The sequence below is a fragment of the Cornus florida genome, unplaced genomic scaffold, assembly GCF_030987335.1.
Source record: "Cornus florida cultivar Cherokee Brave unplaced genomic scaffold, ASM3098733v1 CherokeeBrave_3.0.0_Hap2_Chr11, whole genome shotgun sequence".
Lineage (NCBI taxonomy): Eukaryota > Viridiplantae > Streptophyta > Magnoliopsida > Cornales > Cornaceae > Cornus > Cornus florida.
Genome location: NW_026775581.1, coordinates 129,122,874 through 129,148,245, shown reverse-complemented (window position 1 = coordinate 129,148,245; position 25,372 = coordinate 129,122,874). Strand labels below are relative to the sequence as shown.

The 25,372-nt window shown below is 35.5% G+C and overlaps 2 protein-coding genes across 6 annotated transcripts; one reads left to right on the top strand and one right to left on the bottom strand.

The window, feature by feature from the left end:
• Positions 1 to 727: 727 nt before the first annotated feature.
• LOC132283384 (ribonuclease E/G-like protein, chloroplastic) lies at positions 728 to 13,828 on the top strand. Of its 5 annotated transcripts, none has more exons than XM_059785323.1 (13): positions 728 to 921; positions 1,760 to 1,869; positions 2,155 to 2,407; positions 2,598 to 3,841; positions 3,943 to 4,260; positions 4,417 to 4,458; positions 6,019 to 6,143; positions 7,392 to 7,539; positions 9,760 to 9,832; positions 10,016 to 10,128; positions 10,405 to 10,524; positions 11,218 to 11,373; positions 13,418 to 13,828. In XM_059785323.1, exons 1-13 carry the CDS (start codon positions 762 to 764, stop codon positions 13,595 to 13,597), a joined length of 3,042 nt encoding a protein of 1,013 aa, XP_059641306.1. In that variant the 5' UTR covers positions 728 to 761; the 3' UTR covers positions 13,598 to 13,828. The 5 variants fall into 5 exon arrangements, with proteins under 5 accessions (XP_059641306.1, XP_059641305.1, XP_059641307.1 ...); XM_059785322.1 differs by having other exon boundaries at positions 2,496 to 3,841; XM_059785324.1 differs by having other exon boundaries at positions 859 to 921; positions 1,678 to 1,869; positions 2,496 to 3,841.
• Positions 13,829 to 14,854: 1,026 nt separating this feature from the next.
• On the bottom strand, positions 14,855 to 25,372 carry LOC132283385 (protein S-acyltransferase 10-like). Its single transcript, XM_059785327.1, has 11 exons — positions 25,114 to 25,372; positions 24,842 to 24,956; positions 23,314 to 23,388; positions 23,114 to 23,185; positions 22,808 to 22,945; positions 22,512 to 22,545; positions 19,945 to 20,054; positions 18,629 to 18,715; positions 18,274 to 18,357; positions 15,880 to 15,945; positions 14,855 to 15,202 (listed from the first exon to the last, which is right to left on the bottom strand). The coding sequence occupies exons 1-11, from the start codon at positions 25,187 to 25,189 to the stop codon at positions 15,025 to 15,027; spliced, it is 1,035 nt and encodes a 344-aa protein (XP_059641310.1). The 5' UTR covers positions 25,190 to 25,372; the 3' UTR covers positions 14,855 to 15,024.

Here is a 25,372-nt window from a genome sequence, read left to right as displayed (position 1 = left end):
ACTATTTTTCTTCCTTCACATAAATCAGGAATATTATTAGACTTATAATTCGAATAATGATATTATGAGATAGATAGACAACTTTGAAAGAATGTCGGACTCTATCACCACTTTTGAAATTCAATCTGATTTACGTTAAGCATAATTAATATTATTATAGAATATTTTAAATAAACGTTAAATCAAAATGATCAAAAATAATTTAGGTGCAATTATGTTTCGTTTTAACTTTTGACAAAACCATTTAAGATCGGATGTAAACCAAAACTGAACCAAATCCAGATCACATGTGCCCTAAGTCTTGAAAATTTTAAATTATCTTTTTATGGCAAGGATATTAGGAGTTAATTGTTAGAAAGGAAGTGAAGGATGAAACCTTAAACATGAACTTTTGAACACAAAAACCATTATTCTTAATTAAACAACAGCACTTAGGCTCTGTTTGTTTCGATGTAAAATATTCATTTAGAAAATATATATTTTTTTCAGGTAAAATATTTTTTTATTTTTAATTTCTTGATGTTTGATAAAAGTCTACGTCAAAATTAAGGTTAAGTCCATGGGACGAAACATGTAAAATAATTTATTAAAAATTAATGAATAAATTATTTTTGTTAAATTTTAATATTTTTTTCTTCAGAAATATTTTACGACAATCAAACATTAGAAAATAAAAAAATATTTTACGTCTAAACAAACGGAGCTCGGGGGTAAAATTGGTGTCATTTACATTGTCAAATAAATAAAATAATATATATATAATGTTGTCATTTAAGGAAAAAAAAATAATTTGCTTGGGTGCATTTGGTGAAAAGACGAAAAGACCCAGATGTTTGTCTTCCTTATCTTTCTTCGATAGAGCGAAGAGAGAGCCGTTGGACGAACCTGACCCTTCTTCACAGACCCGTATCGAATTCAGAGGTACTCTTCCTCTGCTTCAACCAGCAATAAACAATCAATTATATACATAACTCTCTGTCGTTCACTTATCTTAACAGCGTTGTTTTAACGTTCTCTCTGTTTGATGTTGCTTCGTGATGTTTGTGGTATTTTCTGTAATTACTTTCCTGATAATGTTTCTTGATTCTGATATAGAATGAATCACTTTTGTCAGTGAGACTTTCTTATTCTTCTTGGGGCTTTTGTAGAATAAATGCTGAATTTATTTTGTGCGCTTTATTACCATTATTGAACGCCATGTGTTTGTATTATTGTTTCATTTGTTTTCAGAATTTCATGCTTGATTGTGAAAATGCGGACCATCATAATTTGATGTCTTATCGCACAATGGTCTTTAATCATTTCATAAAAGTTAAAAATTAAATTTAAGCGGCCATAGTATAGCAACACTTGCTGTATATATGTATATTTATGGGTGTCATATGCAACATCTGGTGCCTAGAAGGCTAGACGATTGTTCAGTCTGTTTATAAGACTTGTCCTGGTGTTTAGACGAGCACTTTTTATGTTTCAAAATGTGTCGGTCTCTTATGTAAAACCCCGGTAGCCCATATTTATTGTTCACATGTAAATGGTTCATTTCTACAGGAATTAAGGGTTAGAGAGAGAGAGAGGCACTCTCTGTGTGAATTTGTTTGGATTAATTTTTTTTTTCCTATAAATGTTAATATTACCATTTCATGTTATTCTTTCATAAAGTTATTTTCTGTAGTGCAGAATGACTGATGGATTTGGCACATTGTGAGTTCTCAAGAAACTTGACTTTTATGTGCAAAGGGCCGTGTGGTTGATTTTGCAGATGGTCAGATTCTCTGTAAGAATTCTCTCGCCTTTGGCTGCTGGGTTTTGGAGATGGATATTCTCATGTCTCCTAGTGAACACGCTAATTTATGGAATGCTGAAGTGAAGGTAGGTTATCTGGCCATAATGCTAATCGGATCCCAAGTAAAATAAAGGATTTTTCATTAGTCAAGTGATTTTGAAATTTCTCTCATGTCACTTTGTTATTAAGAATTATTAATGAGAACAACATAACTGAAGATCTTGTCGAGTATTTGAAATAAATGGTTAGAGGTATATAGCTTCACCCATGAGAGGGAACTAATGTGAACTAGTTGAGAGAATCTATTGATTTACAGTTGCTTATTCAGTATCTATTGCGCAGTTCACCTATTGATGTCATTGTTTTGGCAGGCACCTTATGGGAGAAATTTGAAGTGCAATTATTTTAAAAAAGGAGACATGTGGCTTTCATGTGACATCCATTGGAGGCCCAGAACTGAAGTTTCTCACTCAGCACCTCTTCTTGCAAAGCAAAGTAGAAAAATTGTGATGAGGGATCCGCGGATAAGATTTCATACTAAAAAGCTTCCAGCTCATATCCTGGGGTCCTGGATTGAGGCAACATGCCTTCCCCTAAGGCCTTTCATTTTAGCTCCGGCTAGAGGTATTATTTCTTTGATGGCATTCCCATTCATGCAACTCCATAGTTTAATATGTTGCTGAACACTCAAATGCTTCCAGTGATTTGACAGATGAATACAAGATTGTCAAATGTTTTAAAAGTGATTCTTTGTTGTCAAAGCAATTCTTAAGTGATCTTGCGGTCAACTCTGAGTTTTACTCTAATGATACAGCCACTGAAATTAGTAAGGACTCACATTCTGATATCTTAAATGAGAGAGACCAGCCTATTGAGGAGCCCTGGCTACTCCAATCGTCTCTCCACTCTTTCTATGTTGCACGCTCAAATGCTTCCGGTGGTTCGACTGACGAAGACGAAGTTTTAAGATGCCTTAGTGGAGATCTTAAGTCAATCTCTTTTGATCAATCTGCATTGAAGGCTCAATCCTTCTCGAAATGTGAGGATACAGTTAGTGCTGTTAACATGGTATCTGATCCACATACTTTATCTGAAAAAGATCAGCTTGTCGAAGAGCCCTGGTTACTCCAGTCATCTCTACTTCTTCCCGAGTCTATTGCAAATTCTGATGCGTCCAAGAGTGAAGAGTCTCTTAAAGATGAGGCAGCTCACACAGAGTTTCATGATCAGCATCACCAAGCTACAGAAATTCTGTTGCCTGAAGAAGATGGTAATAGAATTTGCCAGGATAACTCTATTTCAACAGTTATATTGATTAACTCTTCTATATGTACCATGCAAAGAATTGCCGTACTGGAAGATGGCAAACTAGTTGAGCTATTATTGGAACCCGTTAAAAATAATGTGCAGTCCGATAGTGTTTATCTCGGAGTAGTCACAAAACTTGTTCCCCATATGGGCGGTGCATTTGTGAATATTGGGAGTCCTAGACCCTCTCTTATGGACATAAAACACAATAGGGAACCATTTATTTTCCCTCCATTTCGTCGTACTAAGAAAGAAAAAGAAGTAAATGGCTCTGTGTTTGGTATGCTTAGGGAGCATTCAAAAGCTTATGAAAGTGAACACAGTTCACATGATGGTGGAGTTACTGATGAGATTAGGGAGCATGAAATTGAGGATGATTCATATATGCATGATGACTTTCAGGAGGATGATATTGAGGATGACTTTGATGTTCCTGAAGTTCTTAAGGAAAATGTTAATGGCAGTGTAATTGGTTCTAGTATGGTGGAAACTGATTTCGGGTGCTACTTTAATCAGTTAGATCCAAATGCAAATGCTGGCAAAGTCATTCCTGTTGACATGGGGTTTTCTCATGATACAAAACCTTCTGATCTTCAAGACATGAAATATTGTAACGATAAATCCATAGTTGAAAATAAGTGGGCCCAAGTTCGTAAAGGCACCAAAATAGTTGTACAAGTTGTTAAAGAGGGTTTGGGTACGAAGGGCCCCACATTGACTGCCTATCCAAAGTTAAGGAGCAGATTCTGGGTAATTTTTTGTTTTTTTACTCTGACTTCTTTTATTTTGATCTTATTTATCTTTGTTGTCGATCAGAATCCTTTAATATGTTTCTATCATCTCGCTTGCAGCTTTTGATTACTCGTCGCAATAGCATTGGGATTTCAAAGAAAATTTCTGGTGTTGAGCGTACACGTTTGAGAGTCATAGCAAAAACTTTGCAGCCTCCGGGGTTTGGTCTGACTGTAAGGACCGTTGCTGCTGGCCATTCCTTGGACGAATTGCAGAAGGACTTGGAAAGCTTGCTTTCAACTTGGAAAGATATAATGGAACATGCAAAATCTGCCGCTCTTGCTGCAGACGAAAGTGTGGAGGGGGCAATTCCTGTTATGTTGCATAGGGCAATGGGTCAAACACTCTCAGTTGTTCAGGACTGTTTTAATGAGAAGGTGAACACATTCGGATGTAATTAATCCAGTCCTTTATTCGTCTATGCTATACTTAATGTTTTGCAGTAGATTAGAGGTTCCTAACATGTATCTTATTCCCTTACTATGCCTTTTAATTTACTTATTTCTTTGTTCTTTTATATGACTTATCTTCAGGTCAAGAGCATGGTAGTTGATTCTCCAAGAACATATTATGAGGTATGACATTAGCTGGCTATCAGGCACTTTATTCTAGAAAGCATTTTGACACTTCAGATTTTAGATCACTTTGTTAAAAGAAAGGGAGCTGGTTATTACATCGCCATCTGCACATAAGCATGTTGCAAGTGATTGGTGTTGGAGGTGCCGTAGAGGCAGTTCAGGGTAGAAATTTGATAATATTGAATGAACAAAGTATGAAGTTCGTTGAATTGGGTCAGATCAATTGGGTGATAAACATGTTTAGAGTATGGATGAACCTACTTTGGTGGATAAAGCCTCAAATAACAAAATGGCTAATACTAAAATAATTTTCTAGTTTAGACTGATGTCATCAACTGCCACAGCACCACACGAAGGCTGAACACGGAAGCTGAACATGATCATTGTCCAAACCCGCTTGAATTAACTCTTAAACTGAAATGAACAATAATCAGTTGTTGTTTCTCTTAAAATCTTTCCATACAATCTTGATATTTATTTAGACTACAGTTACCATTCAAAATTTACATAGGCTAGTTTCAGAGCATATGTTTTACAACTAACCACTTTGGGTGCTTACCTGCTTCTTCTGAAGCTTAGCTGCATGTTCCACTTGAATTCATCGCTACTCACTAGTGGGGTGCGGCAGCTCCTTTACACAATGCAATTATGCTCTTGGGATTCATTCAACTTCTATTTGCTGGTTGGATTTGCCAACAATGGAGATGCTTGGTGCTTGGTAACAGTTGAGCCAGGTTCTATAGATGCTGCAACATCAATACTTCAGAAGATATATGTTGTTAGGGGTCCGTTTAGTAACCGGAATCGTTTTTTGTTTTGCAGTCACTTGAAACCAGAACCACAACTGCAATCGTTTTTGTTTTGCAGCTTGAAAGCAAAATCTATGATTCTGATTTCCTGGAGCTGAAACAAAGAGCAAAATCACACTTAGTAATTCCTATTCTTCCCGGAAGTTTGAAATCAAAAAAGAGAATAAAGGGTTTAATTACTTCGATTTATTTGTTTTTTAAATGGGAAAATCTTGGTTGTATTAGAGACTAAATACTTTTTCTTTCATCGCTCCATCGTTGCTGGTCGTTGGGTTCAAAGCTTTTTTATCTGGTTCTGAGATTCCAGTTGAGAGAGAGAGAGAGAGAGAGAGAGAGAGAGAGAGAGAGAGAGAGAGAGAGAGAGAGAAAGAGAGAGGTGAGTTGAGGAAGAATCCAAAGCTGCAGGTGTCATATTTTTTTTCCTGAATAAGCTGCAGGTGTTATAGATGAGGAGAAAACTACGTTTTAATAAGGCTACAATAACATTACATCTGTAAATAACGTTTTAATAAGGCTACAATAGCATTACATCTGCTCCTCCTCCTCCTCCTTTTTATTTTATTTTTTTCCTTTTAAATCAGGAATTACTTTCTAAAAACCACTTTATTAAAACAGCCCCTGATAATAGTGGGATTGCTGCACTTACATATGAAATAAACTACTAGTTACTGCATTAGGTGATGGATTTAAATTTTTTGCATGCTATCGGTGACAAATTGTTAACTTCTGCTATGTTATCTTTATTCAGGTTACCAACTATCTTCAAGAAATAGCACCTGATCTTTGTGACCGTGTTGAATTGTATAGTAAAAGAACTCCTATTTTTGATGAATATAATATTGAGGAGGAGATAAACAATATTATCAGTAAAAGGTAAGAAACCAGTGCTGTTGCTTTTATTTATTTATTTATTTTGTCAGTCACATGCATCTGTTAGTTTTTATATTTCTGCTAAAAGATCTTTATAATCCAGTTCATTTTGATAAGTCTGTCATGTATGATGTATAATATGGATGGGATATATATGTAAGAACTGTGTGGAGTTTATGTAGGTTGAGTTGGAAGGAGAAGAATAGAAGGGCTACTTACATTTTGAAGCTTCTAAATTTTGAATTAGAATCTGTTAATGCCTTAGATAATGCCATTTTTTACGTGTATACTTCACTTAGTTTGGTCTTTCTCGAGGTTTTGTTTTCTCTGATTAGATTACCAGTTAACCTGAGAATGTAATCTCTGCAGGGGAAGCCCAAATTGGTAGGCTATCTTGTTAGTTGTTTGTGTTATAGTTTGTTCATTATACTGACAAATTCAATGCATTTTCAGTTTTTTCTCAACTAAGCAATGTTTCCCCAGTCAGATTTACCTTATTTTCTATTCACTGGCTGCATATGGTTTCTGTTGGAGAGTATCATAGGAGTGATTTGAGCCTATGATAGAATATTGATTGGAGTGATTTATGGGATTGATTTTAGAAATCCTCCATCAATGTATTTTCCATATTTATCACTAGTATTCTTTCACCTATAAATAAAGGTCCGGATTGTAAACAATATTAAGAGAGAATATAATAAAAGCGATGTAGCGCTCTGGCCTTTGTGTGTCTATCCTTGTGTTCTTCATGCTTAATTTCTCTCCTCAATTTTAATGTCTTTCATCATGATATCAGAGCGGGTTTATCATACCCTACTCTATACTCAATTCGTCTCGGATCTTCGGATCAATTCGTTTCAGATCTTCAGATCAACTCGTCTCGGTCTCTCGACAACTTCGTATTTAGTTTCAAGTTGGACACTTAACGTGTACCAACTTGAGCGGGGGTGTTGGAGAATATCATAGGAGTGATTTGAGCCTATGATAGAATATTGATTGGAGTGATTTATGGGATTGATTTTAGAAATCCTCCATCAATGTATTTTTCATATTTATCACTTGTATTCTTTCACCTATAAATAAAGGTCCTGATTGTAAACAATATTAAGAGAGAATATAATAAAAGTGATGTAGCCCTTTGGGCGTTGTGTGTCTGTCCTTGTGTTCTCCATGTTTAATTTCTCTCTTCAATTTTTGTGTCATTTCAACAGTTTCTTAAACTCTTGGTGCTGAGTAAATATTTCTTTACAGGGTCCCACTAGCTAATGGAGGTTATTTAGTCATTGAACAAACCGAAGCATTAGTCTCCATTGACGTGAATGGCGGGCAGTGCATGCTTGGTCAGGGGACTTCACAAGAGAAAGCTATTCTCAACGTCAACCTTGCTGCTGCCAAACAAGTACTTACCAACCAAATCCTCCCACCATTTCTTACATGTTTATTGGTGAAAATGCATTTTTTAATTCAACTTCTTTTCATATACATTTGTCAATATGTTGTTTTGCATGCATACATTGACATGGCTAAATGAAATTTTGTTATCTATGTTTTTTCTTTGTAATTAGGACTTGAATGTAATTGAAAGATAAATGTCTAAAATACGAGGAATTCTCTGTTACCTCTTCTTCTAGAGATTATTACATGTAGCCAAATCAAGCGGAACTCAAAAGTTCCAGGTGATCATAGGCTGGAGGCCTACGATCTGAAATTTTTGTCCTTGGTTCTTGTCATAAAAGTTTGGCTTTGTGTCACTTTTTTATATAGTTGGGGACATGAGCATCTGGTATAATGTAATCCGTGATGATATTTGGATTGCTGAAAAAATAAAAGTAAAATGCCACTCCTATTAATATTTGCTCCTGCTTGAAAACTATATTTTTGTGCTTTCTGTTATGGCTCTTTTTTGGTAGGATAGTGACTATCTTCTGAGTTCTGATAGTACTTCAACTACTTTACATAAAATGTGAGTTCTTAACTTGAGTATTCCTATTTGAGAATAGCATTATGTAGATTGAAGTAGAAAGCACAAAAGAGGGGCTTGCGGGAATTATTATGTATGGTAAAGTTATTATCTAAATACTTCCTAATATCTTAGAAATCTTATTAGTATCATAGTTAGGGCAAATCCAGTTAGGGCTGTAAATGAGCCGAGCTTGGAGGTGTTTGGGCTCAGCTCAACATAACTCTGTAGTGTTTGAGTTTGGCTTGAACTCGATCGCGCCTAGCTCCATCGTGATCGAGCTCGGCTCGACCTTATTAAGCCAAACTCGAGCTCAGCTCGAGACGCTCGTTTATACTATCTACACAATCTCCATATATACATATATGTACACACACACACAACACACACACACATATATACATGCACAAAGCACACATATATGTATATATACACATACACACAGACAGTTGGGGCATATATACATGTATACATATATAATAATTACGCCAATATGAGAGATCAGAAGAGGGAGAAAGATCGATGACAGAAAAATTTTGAAAACAAAGGAAAAAATGGAAAAATATACAATAACCGACTTGAAAATCTGACAGTTGTCTGGGTTTTAGTCGTACATCACCGCCGACTAAGCGCAATAGTTGGTTTGTGTTGCAGAACTTGCGGTGTTGCTGCGGCTCGGTCGTCATCGTCGCTGATCTAATTTGCTTGGGAATGTCCAAATCGTGTGTGTGAGAATTGTGAATGAGGAAGTGTGAATGAGGAAGAGATAAATTAGGGTTAACAATTTTGCAAAATTAGCTTTGGGCCTTTAATTTGATGGGCTTAGGCCCTTTTATATTAAAAAGGTTAAAATTATATAACTTTAGTTGGGTTGGACTCTTTTTGGGCTGGGTTTGGGTTATGAATGGTCCTTAGGAAACTTTATTGGGCTTGAACTAATAATTATTAAATGTTATATATATATATGTCTTTAGATACATATTAATATGTCTATATATTATTTCATTTGTTTGCGAACATGTTCACGAACAAACGAGCCAAATAAGAGGTTGTTTGACATTAGTTTGTTTATTAATCAAGCTCGAAAATTCTGTTTGAGATTGGTTCGTTAATTAAACTAACGAACACGAACCGAGCTTTTATCGAGCCGAGCCCAAACTGTTTGTCGAACGTTTGGTTCATTTACAGCCCTAAATCCAGTGCACGAAGCTCCCACCATTGCGGTGTCTGGGGAGGGTTAGATGTACGTAGCCTTACTTCGATATGTGGAGCAGTTGTTTCTTTGTTTCAAACTCGTGACCTCTAGTCACAGTGGAGCAACCTTACCGTTGTGCCAAGGCTTTCCCTCTTATTAGTATCACAGATATGCTATCATATTACATGAATAAATGCCCTGTTTGGGGATTTTTTACTGTGCTGGACGCATCAGATGCACCATTATGTTATTTTGTCATTCCACGTACCATTCGCTTTGGGTTATGGTTTTGTTTTATTTTAAGGTTTTATGCAGTCTCCTGTGGTGCTATCCATGTGTTTCCAATTGAGCGTCAATGGTACTCTCCATATGGCTTTCAGGATGATATCTAATGATGCTGTTTATTCAGAGTGTTACTCTATAATTGTTTAGGTGATAATCACTAATAATATTAACTGTTTCAGATTGCTAGGGAATTACGGTTGAGAGATATTGGTGGCATTATTGTGGTAGATTTCATTGATATGGTGGATGAGTGTAAGTAAAGTTCTCTATCTCTCTCTCCACCTATTTACAGCATATAATTTTTAGTTTAGCACTGTATATTTTAACAAAAATATGATTGAATAATGGATATTACTGCAATAGACAAGGTTAACTGTACGTCCAACATGGGTAACCTTATTTAATTTGTTCTCTTTTTGGCACAATGCCTTCCAGCAAATAAGAGATTGGTTTATGAAGAAGTTAAAAAAGCTGTTGAGAGAGATCGATCAGTGGTGAAAGTTTCTGAATTGTCCAAGCACGGGCTTATGGAAATCACCAGAAAGAGGGTACATTGCTTGTTTCTGAATGGTTGCTTTGTTGCCTTTTATTTTTTTTACAAAAAATAAAAATAAAAATGGTTGCAAATAAAATTGCCACTGCTAGATAGCAACTACTTTTTGTTGGCAAGAAGTTCATCAAAGAGCGGATATCTAATTACTTGTATAGTTTGATAAGTAATCTGATGTGAAAATTAATCTGATGTGAAAATTGGCATTTCAAGATACCTGACTACTAATTACATTAATTTTTATATACTAAACTGTTGGTGCGAAGTTCAACAGGTTCGACCTAGTGTGACGTTTATGATTAGTGAACCATGCGCTTGCTGTCATGCTACTGGGAGAGTGGAAGCCTTGGAGACATCATTTTCCAAAATTGAGCATGAAATTTGCCGGTTAGTGGTGAGTAATTATCTTTAATTTCAGAGAATATATTTATTCATATCGTATATTGTTTTGAGAGATGAAACATCAACTCGCGAATGGTTTGAGGATTATGATTTTTGGGAATGAAACAAGGGAAGTTATTGTAAATTTCTTTCCTCTACTTTTGGGCTCTTGTTTGGTATACAGTTTTAGTGTGGAAAAGGAAAAATAAAGGAGGAAAAAAAAAGAAGAGGAAATGGAAAAGAATATCTCTCATATTATCTCCTCTTCTTTTGTAAAAGTGAAGATTAGTACTGGATCAAGCAAAAATAAATAAATGAAATTTAACAAACTTCCTCCCGTTTCCCTCATAGTTTCTTCTACCCTTTCTCCCTTCTTTCCCCTTGAAGTTTCTTCTCCACTTTTCTCCATGGTAACCAAGATGACATTCTTTACATACTCTTTTCCGTTCTCTCACTAAATCTGACCAGATGGAGCCTCAGTTGTATTTTGGATGCATTTCTCCTTCTGTTGAATTGTTTGTGAATGCTAATTTGGCAATCTCACTTTCCCATTCTATAGCAAGTCTTTACAATCTCAAATCCCTTATTCTTTTTCTTAGATAATTTGTTAAATCACTGTGGCATGTTTCAATTCCGTTACCCATTTTTTACTGGTTTTGTAACTTTATTTCAGTTTTGGTAATTATTTCTCTTTCATTTGTATCAGGCGATGAAGGACCAGAAGGCAGATCCTGAAAACCCCAAGTCATGGCCAAGATTTATACTGAGGGTTGATCGGTATATGTGTAACTACTTAACATCAGGGAAAAGGACAAGACTTGCAGTCTTAAGTAGTTCTCTTAAAGTGTGGATTCTTCTGAAGGTATGTCCAATCAGCACATAAATTTACTAAATTTACTACAATTGAATTGTGGTTAAAGGAATCTGATACATATTATGGGTTGAAAATATAATTTCCACCTTCCAGTTTGTGTTTAATGAACTATTTTTTTTTTTTGGTAAGTAGTTTGTGTTTAATGAACTTATGGAAAAAAATATTCGGGTAACTACATTGTACCATCACATAGAAAAAGAGGTCATGGGCCACATATCCAAACAAAATAATAATTCGAGACTGATACCGAGTTTCTGTTAAATAACTAGACACGGTAAATTTTATATAGATGTCGTAGTTGATTGCATACTTTGCTAGTTTTGAGCCTCCACATTTGAAGTTGTATATACAAAAATTGACGTGAAAAGGAAAAACCCTTAATAGACTTGAGTTGTCCTCATGCACTCACATTCCAGTAACTGCAGCCTCTCTGAGGCGTTGGCATAATTGACACTCTTCAGTCATTTTATCCACTCTACACTTTATAGTTATCTCTTCTCTTTCTGCATTCATATATTCATATCTCCTTGTTTTCCAAAGGTCATTCAAATTTTGTTGGACAATGGAATTCTAGTTTTCAATTACTCTACTTCTTTTTAGAGTTTAATGGAATCAAAGATAAAAATCTGAATGTAGAGAAGGGTAAAAGTTTTTCCCCATACACCTCTTCATTCCTTTCTTCATATTTTCCAGAAAGATTACTCATGTAAGGGTTTATATAATTAATTGTTTATAGGAAATTGAAATGCAAAAAAACTAAAGATGCGGAAGTTGGAGGAAACCATGAAACAGGTTATGCGCATAAACGATTGCATGTATAAAGGGCCTCCAAATCATCTACTCAACAACTTTAACAGACCTAAACTTCCACATCTCAATCAACATACTATGAAAATGAATTTGTTATTGCATTGATGTAGAAAGTCACAATAATAATGGTTGTCTGGTTAATCAATTTAACACTTGCACATCAATGCCATTGGTGTGGTTTTCGAACAGCCATTTTTTGAATTTCAAATGTTGGCGGGACCAGAACTAGATAATGTCATTAACCTCTGCAAAATCAACTATAACTTCTTCAGGAAAGTGTGGTTATTTACCTCGTATGATCAAAGCATAAAATAACCTACTTAAGTTTACATTTGTTGGTGAATTTAATTGAAATGTCTGACATCCATTGATTTGAAAGCCTTTTTCATCTCTTTTGTGGGAATGAGATTCAACTTTTTCAAAGTTATTTAAATGTCCTCAATCTTCTTGAAAACCTATTTACAGTTTTATTAGTTCCATTGTTCATCCTTTGGCAACAGAAGGATGAGGGACTTCGCTCCCTGATCAGCTTCTTCATTTTATTATAAAAAATCCTTTATTGTTCTACAAGTGATTAATTAAGCATTACAGCATTGCTAAATGCAATCTATTAAAAACACTAATGAATTAACTTTGATTCAGAGTGGACAAAACCTATTTTTTGCTGCAAACCATTTTTCAGGTCTTATAAAATCCTGAAACATAGTTTATATACTTGTCCTGAAACATGGTAAACTGGGAAGAACATGATATATGGAGCTAGTTGCTTTTTGTTTTTTTCCCTCATCCATATAGTTGAAATCTGTTGAAAGCATCATCTCACCTCTAAGATGAAGAGGCGGGGGGTCCCCCTAAAAGGACTCCATTGCCCCTTTAATTGTCATTTGACCTTACTACCATTTGTAGTATTTTTTCAATATCAACTTCTATCTTTGAGTGAGCTGATATTATTTGGTCCAGTTTATTATTTAGCATAAATCAGTGTGTGCACTTTCATTCAGTGGCTCCACAGTAGACTAGCTTTCGATTCGATGTGTACATTGCTACCCGTGTTGATTAATGTATAATGGTAATTAGATTAATGTATTGCAACTGTAACTCCACGAAAATAGCCTACGTTTCAGAGCGTACATTTGTATTTATAAATTTATGTCCAATTTCATGTTAATTGTAATGCGAAATACCAAATAATGATTTCCACAAGCTGTTTTTGATTAATCAGGTTGCTAGAGGTTTTACACGGGGCGCATTTGAAGTGAAACCTCTGACAGATGATAAGGATTACAATAATCAGCACCAAGTTGGCATTTCAATGTTAAGGCCAACAACAGAGGTTGGAAAATATCCCAGTGGAAAATTAACTCTCTTTCCTATAAAGAAGTGGAAGACTGGTGGGAAGTGAGCATGCCTGGTTCAGCTAACCTCATTCTTTATGTACAGCTCGGTCTGGTTTTATATGCCTTTTTTCTTTCTTTCTTTCTTTTGTCGCATTTCTTTGGCTAGATAAATTTGGTATAAAATAGACGTTTATATAGTGAGAATGACCTCATGATAGACTTCACGTTGAGCAACTTTCATATAAGAAATAGCTCCATTTATAGTTTTAAGAACATATATTTATTCAGTTTCTGAAGAGCAAACTGTCATTAATAACAAAGAAATACTGGCTATATTAGTTATAGTGTAGACACTGAGGCTAATATAATACAAATCAAAAGAATTGGGTCTCTTAGATGCACATGACAATTATGAATAGGTGGCCCATGAATGTTATGAAACGTTGCAATAGTTAGAGTCTGAGCACTAACACTCAGTGCAGACTCAGTTGCTTGGAAGACATTGCAGAGAAACTTTGGCATGCCCGAGTATAACCGATCTTTTGCGTGATAAAAAATAATTCCAAGTTTCAAGAGGAAGGACTATTTGATGTTGTAACTAATTAATTCCTGTAAAATAGTTAAAACGTGACAGTACAATATCAGGTAGTGTTTGCAATACAAAGTACAAGCATTTTTCATAAACATACTACTTATAATAGAAATTTGAGTTACAACCTCTATTGTGTCAAAATGTCTTTGAAAAAGTAATTTATTTTAAACATCAATCCGAGTTTCAAACCAATCTACCTAAGTTAGTTTACTGCCTGCAGGAGAGAATGAAAGATAGATACTCTAAAATACACGCACACCCTCCTCCTCCTTTTTATATGAAAATAAGCTATAATGCTAATCAATGTCGAGCAGATATCATATTATTTTTTAAAATAATATTTATTATTATTATTATTTTTTTTTTTATTTTTTTTTTTATTATTTTTTTTTTATCCCCGTTCCAAATCCTAGCTCCATGGCTACCCAACGAGGAGGTTCAACAATTTTGTAGGCATGTGCATTTGTCTGAACATCCAAGGAGGAGGGTAAAAAACACCAAATAAAAAAACAATTCAATAGAAAGGTTGAAAAACTAGGATGGTAGGCTTGACATCATCCTTCGTAAAGCTAATTCACCCTCACTAGTTTTTTAGGAAATTTATACCCGTTAAATGGACTGTTAGATTTAAAGAGGTAACGACGTCAGGTAAAACAAAAATGTAGAAAATTTACCATGCCAACTGCCTGCATGAACTAGTCAGAAGTAGTAAATTTGTTCTCGCATGAACTAGTCAGAAATCTAAAGCAACTTGCATGATTCACATACATGTGCACAGCTACATATTATAAATGCCATATCTCAAAGCTGTGTGGACGAATGGATGCATTGAAATGCTTCTACAAAGGTACCGCAACAAATTTTTGGGGGAAAATTTATAGTAACAATACAATGCAAGAATTAACAGCAACATCGACCAGATAAAACATCCAAGCATGTGTAGGGTTTTGACTTTTCTTCTAGTTCCTGTGTCGTCGGTAGTGGTTCCATACTGTATATGCTGCTTCGAGCACAGCAAAAGTTGTACAAATTTCTGCATGCTCCTTTACTAAATGGATACACTCTTTCAGGAATCCCCCTGTAGATCAATACAAAGTATCAACTGAAATCGGCAAAGAACCCATTGTATGATAGTCAATTGTGTCTTTATCAGGACGTCGAGCCATGAAAGAATTTAGTTAATTAATGACCAAGCTACTTTCTCATGAACGCTTAGATGTAGACAGCTAAAAAATGTTTGTTAGATAAAAAACCCAAGGTCAATCTGTCTTGTGCTCAACTTGATAAGCTCACAGGCAATCTAGAATTACATGTACATATAACCAAGCTACTTGAGTCAATAAAGGCTCCGGTAGCTTGTGCTTGTTTGTGTAAGAAAGAAGCCCGGTTCAATCTTCATATAGTTACTCGTTAATTTTTCAGGTTAAGCTTAAGCCCACTGCTAAGGTTGCGTGGCTCGTACCTATACACCTATTTATTTGTTTGTTTTTTTCCCTACATATTTGTCCTAAATCAGTTTAAAATTGTGTTTAAAAAGGCCACCCATTGATTAATAAAGAAACATGCCCCAGGAGTACCAAGAATTTTAATTCTATGAGGTTTCCTGAGATATAAAAATAATAAAACAGTCTTAATACGATGATATATTCTCATGTGGCATCCAGCATTTCAACAAGTGAATTGTATTCATCAGTAATGTAATTTCAAATATCAAAAAGCAGTTAAAATTAAAAGGAATAGAACAAAACAACTGACCTTAAATAAGGGATCCGCCGTCGTCTTACAAGTTCATATGTAGTTTGATTTGTGAGAACAAGATAGCTGTTGAAAAATAATGTCAGGGTCTGTAAACAGTGATCCCAATCTGGGAATTTCGACAATGCTCGACAAAATGAATAAAGTGCTATAGCAAACAAGGGTGCACACAAGCCCGACAACACGAGGTGGGAACCCATGAGAGAAACATACACAACCATAAAAATTCTTTCTGCATACAAACAGAAAAAAAATGTAATTCAATCAAGAATTACACACATTAATGCAACCAATAACAGCCCCCATCAAAGCGATCTGAGGCAATTCCTTTAGGTGGGGTCACTTGGCCCTGGTGCCTCGTGAAGGGATTCAACTCGGATTCAACTCCTCTTGGGTGTAAACAATTCCTTGAGGATGTGTGTGATTATCAACTAGGGGGAGAAAAAAAAAAAAAAACACTGAGCCAAATAGATCAGTTCATAATTTGCAGGTCATAGCCACACTTTTCCATCTGGTGTTCACATAGTTATATTCTTTAATTCATGTAAACAGACTCAAAATCTGAAAATTTCGACATATATCCGACTTCAGTAGAAACCAAAACAGTCGAACCATTCTAGAAATATATTTACCCTCCAATTTTACAGTTTAATGTATATGAACTCATCCATAGTCACAAATGGTGTTGCCTCTTTCCAGTAAGGTTACTGTGAGAAGAATATCACATGTCATAGAACTTTTATTTCCCTTTCTTACTTGCTCTTTAATATTTTTTTACATACACCAATTAGTCTTCATTAGTCTCTTAATGGCAGTCCTTATTTTGAACGATATCGTACCAAAGGCCAAATAGCAAATTGAGCATAATTCTCTTTCAAGTGACATGAAGAATGAACTTGCTTATGATCTGCCAATTTAAGGACATGAAGTTCTTGACATGCCGTTGATCCTGGAACATATGTTAATGCCCAGTGTAGACAGCCACCCCCTCACTGCATTCACTGCCCAGCTCATATGTATCCTAAACCATGTCAGTAAAGCCCCCATGGCAATTGTACACGCCATCTTATATGACCTTCTACGCATATCTTACTTTATTTTTCTATCTTTTTCTGAAATTGCTAGTTTTATCCCAGCTACATTATTGGAACATGTTCCTTGACTCCTGACGTTTTGTAATGCAAAAAAGCTTGGAAGACCTCCTTTTTCCAATTGTGAAGGTTTACCACAGAGCACCTTCAAATCAATTCTTCCCTTCACCACTTATGCATGGTTTTGATGAGCACGTCTTCTTCAATCAGTCAATCACCCCATTCCTCATGTATAGTCAATTTAAGTTTTTTCCTTTTCTTTATTTTGCTGAATAGTTACGAAAGTAGTACTTCTTGCTATTTCTGGTCACCAATTTCCACAATTCCCTCATCTCAACTCCTAATCTTCTTAAATTTACATTCCATTTTATACTTTTCTAGATTTGCCCATCCTAAATCCTTCAGATACAAAAGCATTTGCTTTGCAAATGTAAGTATCAAATCTTACTAGTAGGACTTAGTAACAAAGTAATGGCATATACCCATTGACAAATTCTGCTGTTGCAATAAAAATTGGTGAACGTACTAGTTACGTAGGTCATATACCAGGTCACCAAGTTGATCCTTCAATATTGAAAATGGAAGGTGGTCCATGGAGGCAGAGTGCTTCATTCAATGATTCTTCAGTAGAAAAGTTTGTAAGTTACTACCAACATTGTATTCTATCCTTTCATAGTTAATTATTTGACTAAACGAGAACTTCTGAATCTTTCCAATTGGGTTATTCATGTAAGGTCATACATGTCCTTTGCTTTGCGTGATTACTTTATTATGGATGTTTAATTATTGCTTGATTAATTTTTCATATTTGTTGATTGATTATGGTGATGGAGTGGAAATCAATTAAATTTAATGTAAGCAAGAACTAATCAAAGAAAGAATTAGACCATATACCCCCCATGGTCCAGTGTATTATATCCCTACATCATTTTCTCAAACTGCTATCAAACCATTAGTTTGCATTCTCTCACTTGGCACCAAAATAACATGTGAAAGCTATTAGAGAAAACATTATAAACAAAAAAGTGCCCAGTAGAATTCACGAGTGAACCGGAGATAAATGTGGAGACTAGATTTATTGTTTTTATCATTATCTAACTTCAAGATTGATACTATGATAAGATCATTCATCAGTAGCTGAAGGGTATACGAGGTCAGCAGATGTTGATGAATACCAAGGGATAGTTCTAGATCTAGTCCTAGTAAAACTATTCATAAACCAACATTTAGCAGGTCTAAGAAACAAAAAATGTAATGCTGGATGAAAAAGGATTACGTTCTTGAGACAGATGACAACGCTTACCTATGAAAAAGGAGCAGCAGCAGAAGAAAAATCAGGGAAATCAATAAAGTAGCCAACAGCAATATCATGATTACGTCTATCCACCTGAAATAAAGATGAAAGTGCAAATTCAGTTAAAGATGCAAACTGCAAGGGACTTACAATGAGCTAAGTATCATAAAAATGGCCATAATCATAACTAAGTGGCACCCAGTTAAGCCCCTCTCTCTCTCCCTCCCTCCCTCAGCCACAAGCCCAACTCTTCAAATTCCATCTCCAACAAGCAGGCAGGGCCACTAGACATTTCATCTATCATTTAGCGTTATACAATTTGGGACTTTCTCAAGTGATAAGAATGTCCTATAAAGATACATACCACGCCTTTGATATATTAGCCTTTAAGTATGAAATGTACAAGATGACAGTCCAAAGGCACAATGCTGTTTCCTCACAAATGTACCACCTGGTACATCAATTTTTAATAACAAAATCAGAAAAAACACTATGGTTAGAGAAATGAATTTGAAGCCTGTGAAATGAAAAAAAAAAAAAAAAATAGACAAATAAATGAAACAGAGTTTGCATCTATGAACTTCATTCACTTGTTGATTGGCCCGCGGAAAATATAAACATCAATTTTGAACCAAAAACTACAATAGTCTGAATAAGTAACTAAGCATCAGTCCACAATAGCAACAAATATTAAACAATAGTAAACACAATATCAATTGTGCTAACACTTGTAAGAAAACTTTTCCTAGCCATAGTGGTGAAAACAGTACACGATAAAATAGCGTGCCTAAATTGAAAGGCAGTTAAAACTGTAACACAGGATTCAATTCACATTCTTCTGAAAGTGGAAAATAATAGATAATTTCAGCCATATATACATACATAAAACCATACATTTTACATACATATATGTATCTCGTAACCATATGAGAGCAGCCACTTTATGAAAAATCATGCTTTAAGTTAGACCTGTCCCCAGTCCCCCAACCAACGACCCCCCACACCGCCCCCCCCCAAACCAAAACATCCCTCGTGCAGGTAGGACCACTAATAGGTAATGGCCTTTATATATCTCTTAACCAATTATAACTACTTCTGACAAACATATCAGTTTTTTGAAGTTCACCACTAAACAGATAATCGGATTAAATCTTCAATTCATATCCGAGTTATCGGATCAGATTCAGGTCAAAATCTGATCCATTGACAGGCCTAAATCTATGGCAATTACCTTAGAGTTAGAGGTAGTACTTAATCTTTTGCCCAAATAAATTAAAAAATTTAAAAAGGAGAGATTGAATTTCATGATTTCACCACATCTTTGACATCATTCTATTATCATAACCACATTATTCCCTTTCAAGTAAATTCTGTCATTTGCATGATTGATAGATTACACTATCAAATTATCAATCGAAGAATGAAAGAAGATGAACTAAAGATGTCTAAACAAACAACTAGAGACATTAAGATGTCATAAACATGGGAGCAATTAGATAATATTTATAAAATCTCAAATGCCATCATAAGAGCCCTAGTAGAATAGAATAAGCATAGCATTAATTGTCAATGATGTTTCTTTGATGGTAACAGAATATCATTTGTAATTTTAGCAGAAAGAGAATCATTGATTAAAAAAATTAAACATTTATGGATGACAAATAAAGGGTACATACTCACCAGAATCGACAATGGTTACCCTGGCCTATGCATGTCCCAAGCCAAACACAATGATGATCGAATTGAATAACACATTTGTCACAATCATGACAGTGCTTCGCTCGTGGTGGCTGCAAATATATTACATGCAGAATAAACAGTAGTCAGAAGAAGTGACAGAGCCAGAAAATGATTTGAGACGGGGCAGCCTTGAACAACAAAAAGATCATTTATTTATTTTTTCAGAACAAAAGAACTAACTTTAATTGATATTTTTCTTGAAAATTGTTAATTTTTTTCAATAAATACTTTAACTTCAAAAATATATAATTTAGAAAGATAAATAGAAATTGTGAATTTATAGATTTGATATGATTAATCCTTTATTTTTTTTGGCAGACCAAGATGATAAGGACAATTTTAGAAATGTGTGGTCAAACCCATATCCAAGAAGCCAGGCATATCAATAAAAAAGTAATTGATAAGAGAATCAATAAACAAGTTTAGAACTTTAGAGAGAGATTAAAAAAGCTACAATCCCTAACTTACTCCATATACATATATGTATATTTAGATACATATATATTTAAAGTGTTTTACCAAAAATTTAACGGGGCCATTAATAGAATTTTTTTTTTTGATAAGTAAAATCATATAAAAGCACTCAGAAGGGGAGCGGAACCCAAAAGGAATACAAAAACCCACAAAGGGTCACTAAGCCTGCAAAGAGGCCAGGAAATCAACAATCTCCTCTAAAGATCTATGATCTCTTCCTGAAACCCAACAAAAAAGAGTAGAAAGAATAGAAAACTTAAGCAAAAAAATCGACATCTCCTTTCCCTCAAAATATCTTCTATTCCTCTCAAGCCATAAGCACCACCACACGCAGAGAAGTGTAGCCCTCCAAGCATCCCGAATATGGGCCCCCACTTGGCAACCTCTCCAAGCCTCAAGAAACCCTCTAACGGGTCCCGGCATAACCCAAAGCATCCCAAACAGCCCAATCATTAAGTCCCAGCAATCACGAGCCATGGTACAATGAATAAGAAGGTAATCCACTGTTTCCTCATCTCGAAGACACATATAGCAACGATTGACCACTACCTGGTTCCTCCTTCTCAAGTTATCCTGGGTTAAGATCCTTCCCAGAACAGAGGTCCACGCAAAGAAAGCCACCTTGAGAGGAGCCTAAGAGCGTCAAACAGACTTCCAAGGAAAGCAAACTCTAGGATCATCTGAGAGACACCTAAAAAAAGATCTCACCTCAAACCGCCCCTGAGAGTTGGCAGTCCAAGTCCAACTATCAGACTCCTCAACCACAATCTTCTGGCGATAAAATAACTACAAAAAATGAATGGCCTCCTCAATCTCCCAGTCCTAAAACAATCGCCTGAATCGAACATCCCAAACCAGTCTTCCGCTATCAAGATGATAACAGTTGACTACCAAGGCCTGCCTACTTGAAGCAATTCTGTAAAGCTGAGGAAAAGCACGAGCCAGAGGAACATCCCCACACCAAACATCCTCCTCCCATCTCTGAGTCGAAAACGAACATGTTTGGAGAAGAGATCCCAACCCTTTCGAATAAAATTCCAAACCCCCACCCCTCGAGACCCTCTCACTTCCAAAGAGCTCCAACCACCTCTCAACTCCCCAAACCGGCTCACCACGCCCCGCCTCCAAAGCCAGTGCCTCTCCACACGAAACCTCCATAACCATTTCCCAAGGACGGCCTTATTGAAAGGCATCAGTCTATGAAGACCCAAACCTCCAAATCGAATTGGCTTACATAAATAGAATTTTAGAAGGAAAAAAAAAGGTATGTAACATAAATGAATGAAATTTGAGTGGGGGCTGCCACCACCACTTGGCCCTACCCTACATGACTCCATCAATGGTCAGAAGTTGTGAAAACAACATAAGAATCTAAAAGGAATGCGTGAGCACACAATAACTTCATAAATGACTGATTATTGTGTTGTAAAATGACTAACATCTTGACACTATTATGAGAGGTTGATTTCTTGGCAACGAGAAATTTTCCCGTAATGCATCTCTTTACAGTAATTTATACATAGAAACCCTTGTCCCAACAGAGACTTCTATACTACATTTCCCCATTTGGGGCTTGAAGGAAAACTGTTTTCTTTCCATTTTACCGAGCATGTGCACAATTAAAAACAAATTACAGCAACATGAAAGTCCGGCTTTCTCGGTAAGCCCATAAATAGAACCCGGTCTCCATTAGACTAGTATCCACAAAAGTTGGCCTTCTAAATTTATTTACTTCTCCAGATAAGATTGTGTTATGAAAGAACCGATAAAATACAATCAGGAGTTAGGCAAAGCCAGATGATCTAGTTCAGCAGTGATCATGTTGTATATGTGCTATGTATATTTATGTCCCCTAAACATAATGTTTACCCCATTCACTAGTATGTGAATAGGTGTATCTCATTTCTTAGTTCCAAGTGCAATAATAGATTCTACGACAATTTCCATCAATTACATAATCATGAATTTGAGAGATTGGTAAATGGTATCCAATTGAGTCATATAGAAAAGAACATATAAGATGAGAATCTAACCTGCACAACATTACAATAAGTGCATGTGAAATTTCTGCAAAAACCAAGAGGAATAAGTTAGTTGTACATCTGCGGTCATATGTGATACTTTTGTCCATATTGCTCACATGAACTTATAACAAAAAATTATGGAACTAATATTGAAAATGTTGTCTAGTGTCTCCTATAAAATAAATAAAAAATTAAACAAAATGATGTGCAAAAATTTGACGGCATGGACAATTCATGTGCATATAAATAATAATTGATACAAAAATGACAGAAGCACCATCAGTCTAGTTATGAAGTTTTTGTACCTAATGGAAGATCCGAGAGGGTACATGTCCATCACCACCTTTGTCCACGATGTTGTGGTATTCCCTAAAAGACTTTTGCCCATTTGATTCCCATCCACAGTAACAACTACGCTGCCATTTTTGCTCGAAGCAGGTTGTCTTTGCTTGATTGTTATAAATTAACATTAAACATAAAGATATGGCAATTAGATGGTGGCCAGATTCAGAAAATACTCTCTAATACACTTAAATAAGAAACATTTTGCGTCAGTTTCTTCCCCTGATTCCTTTTTACCATTGACAATGGAAATGAAAGGTAGTACTTACTTTGAGGTTACTGATGTCTTTCTGAATAAAGCATCTCCCTCAGTAGCAGCCCTCATTGCATCAAGAACATAGCTAAAATAATAAAGAACAAAGCAATCAAGTTAATCAGAAAATGACAAATATTCAAAATGCTCTCAGCACAACCAATAGACTAACACTCTTCGCAACAAAAATGGCTATGCAATGGGAGTGACACTTACCCAGGAGAAGAACCAGAGGTAAAGAAATATTGAGCCAATGTAGCAAAAAACAAAAACGTATATAGTGCTGTGTACCTGAGAGAGAGCAAGGGAGTTAGGGAAATAATAATAAACATCAGAAAACAGCTGCATATTTTTAATTAAACAGCAGCACACAACTAGGCCACAAAACAAAAAATTGAAATATTATTTCCCTAGTTTTTCATCATATGTGTTTCAAGGCTTGCATCGAATGTCACTCAAATCATTCAAGCAAAATGGCTTGACTCTGAGTGCCCCTGCCTTGCTAACTAGTATATCACATTTCAACAAAGGCCTCCTAGTAACATGTGCATATTGAAATGTGAAGTCTGATGTCAGTTTCATTATAAAGACTTCACACTAAATTTCCTGCATAAGCAAGTGGAATTTTTTCAATATCAATTATTCATGCAAGATAATATGATGCCCTAGCTGTAACTCTCCTTGATAACATCATTTATAACCCATGCTGTTGTTTCAAGCATAGTATCAATATTCCTTGATTGACAAGCTGAAAGAAGTAGTGGTAGACGACTTTGTTCCTTCAGCATGCAAGTGGATGCCATGTCAAATGCACATGAACAAAACCTATAGTAACATTGTCGACTTCATGGTACATATAATTGCACTCCCAACCGTTCTTGTCTTCTTGAGTTGTTCATAGTTCATACAATTTGACATCCATGTGGACAGTTTACTGCCTTCTCAATCACCCATTTTGATAATCCACCATGAAGTCCATTTTCCAACTCAATCAACCACAGGCAATGCTCCTTTGCTTACAACTGTGTGGTCAGTTTATTGTGTTTAAACTTTAAAGCTTCATCTTCAACAACACTATTTGAGTGCTGGTCCTGTACAATTGTATAATTGCAATGGGAATCCTCCATTTGATGTTTAATTATTGAATAATGAATGAAGCTTGAAATAAATATAAATTGATGGGCTTGGAACTAATGTAATGCTTCATCGAATTTTCCTTCATTTGCGGTATTTTCTTGGATTTTGGAAGTGTTTTTTCTCTTGTAGATTAGAATAGTTTTACACGTCAAAGTCTCAATGAGCCTGGTGAAGTGGCACTTTATTCATCTTTTGATTCATGAAAATTCTATATTTATATAATAGGGATTCGTCTTCCTTCTTTGTCTTCCTTCTTTGCCCATAAGAGCGCTACTGATATAGAAAATGACTAGATCCAATGTTCGAGGAGATGAAATTGAGTAACAGATAACGCAAAAGTATATAAGGCAATTTCAATGAATCAGATGTGAGAGGGTACATAGCACTTCCACTGTTGATTAAACATGGATGGGTGAATGAACGAACCATATTAGGCTCAATCTGAGTAAAACCCGACATTATCCAATCTCACAAACGATGGGAAACTAAAAATTCGAAACCCTAATTTTCTTTTAATTAATACCTTGCTTTTTCATCCGCAACCAAACATAGAAAGTAAAGGAAAATTATAGTGAAAAATACATAAAAGATAAATAGAAAGAAATACCATGGTTCGCTTTTCGTTTTGTCTATCAAATCTTCATCAAAGAGAAATAAAACGCCGGTGAAGATCAGATGCAGCATCACCAATGCAAATTTCAAACACAAGGAAGATCTCCGAGCTAAAACCCCACAATCCCAAAAACATCAAACACAAATGCATTACATATTATATATACATATAAACACACATATATAAATACATAAACCATAAAAATAAATTAAAACAGTTGAAGGAAATGGAAAATTGGGAAGTGGAAGTGGAAGTAGAAGAAGAACCTGGATCGGAGAGACATGGGAAAAAATGGAAGAATCGATCACATGTGTCGCGAAAGGGTCGGCATGAACCCACCATCGTTGTTGACTCACTGCAAATATCACTTGCATCTCACAACCACCAACTCTTCACAAATGAAATGATTCTCTCTCTGACTGATCATAAAGAAGCAAATAAAATGAAATCTCTTTCTGTCTCTGTATCGATAAAAACTTGTAGAGAGAGAAAGAGTGGATTAATACAGAATGGAATTCAGTAGAG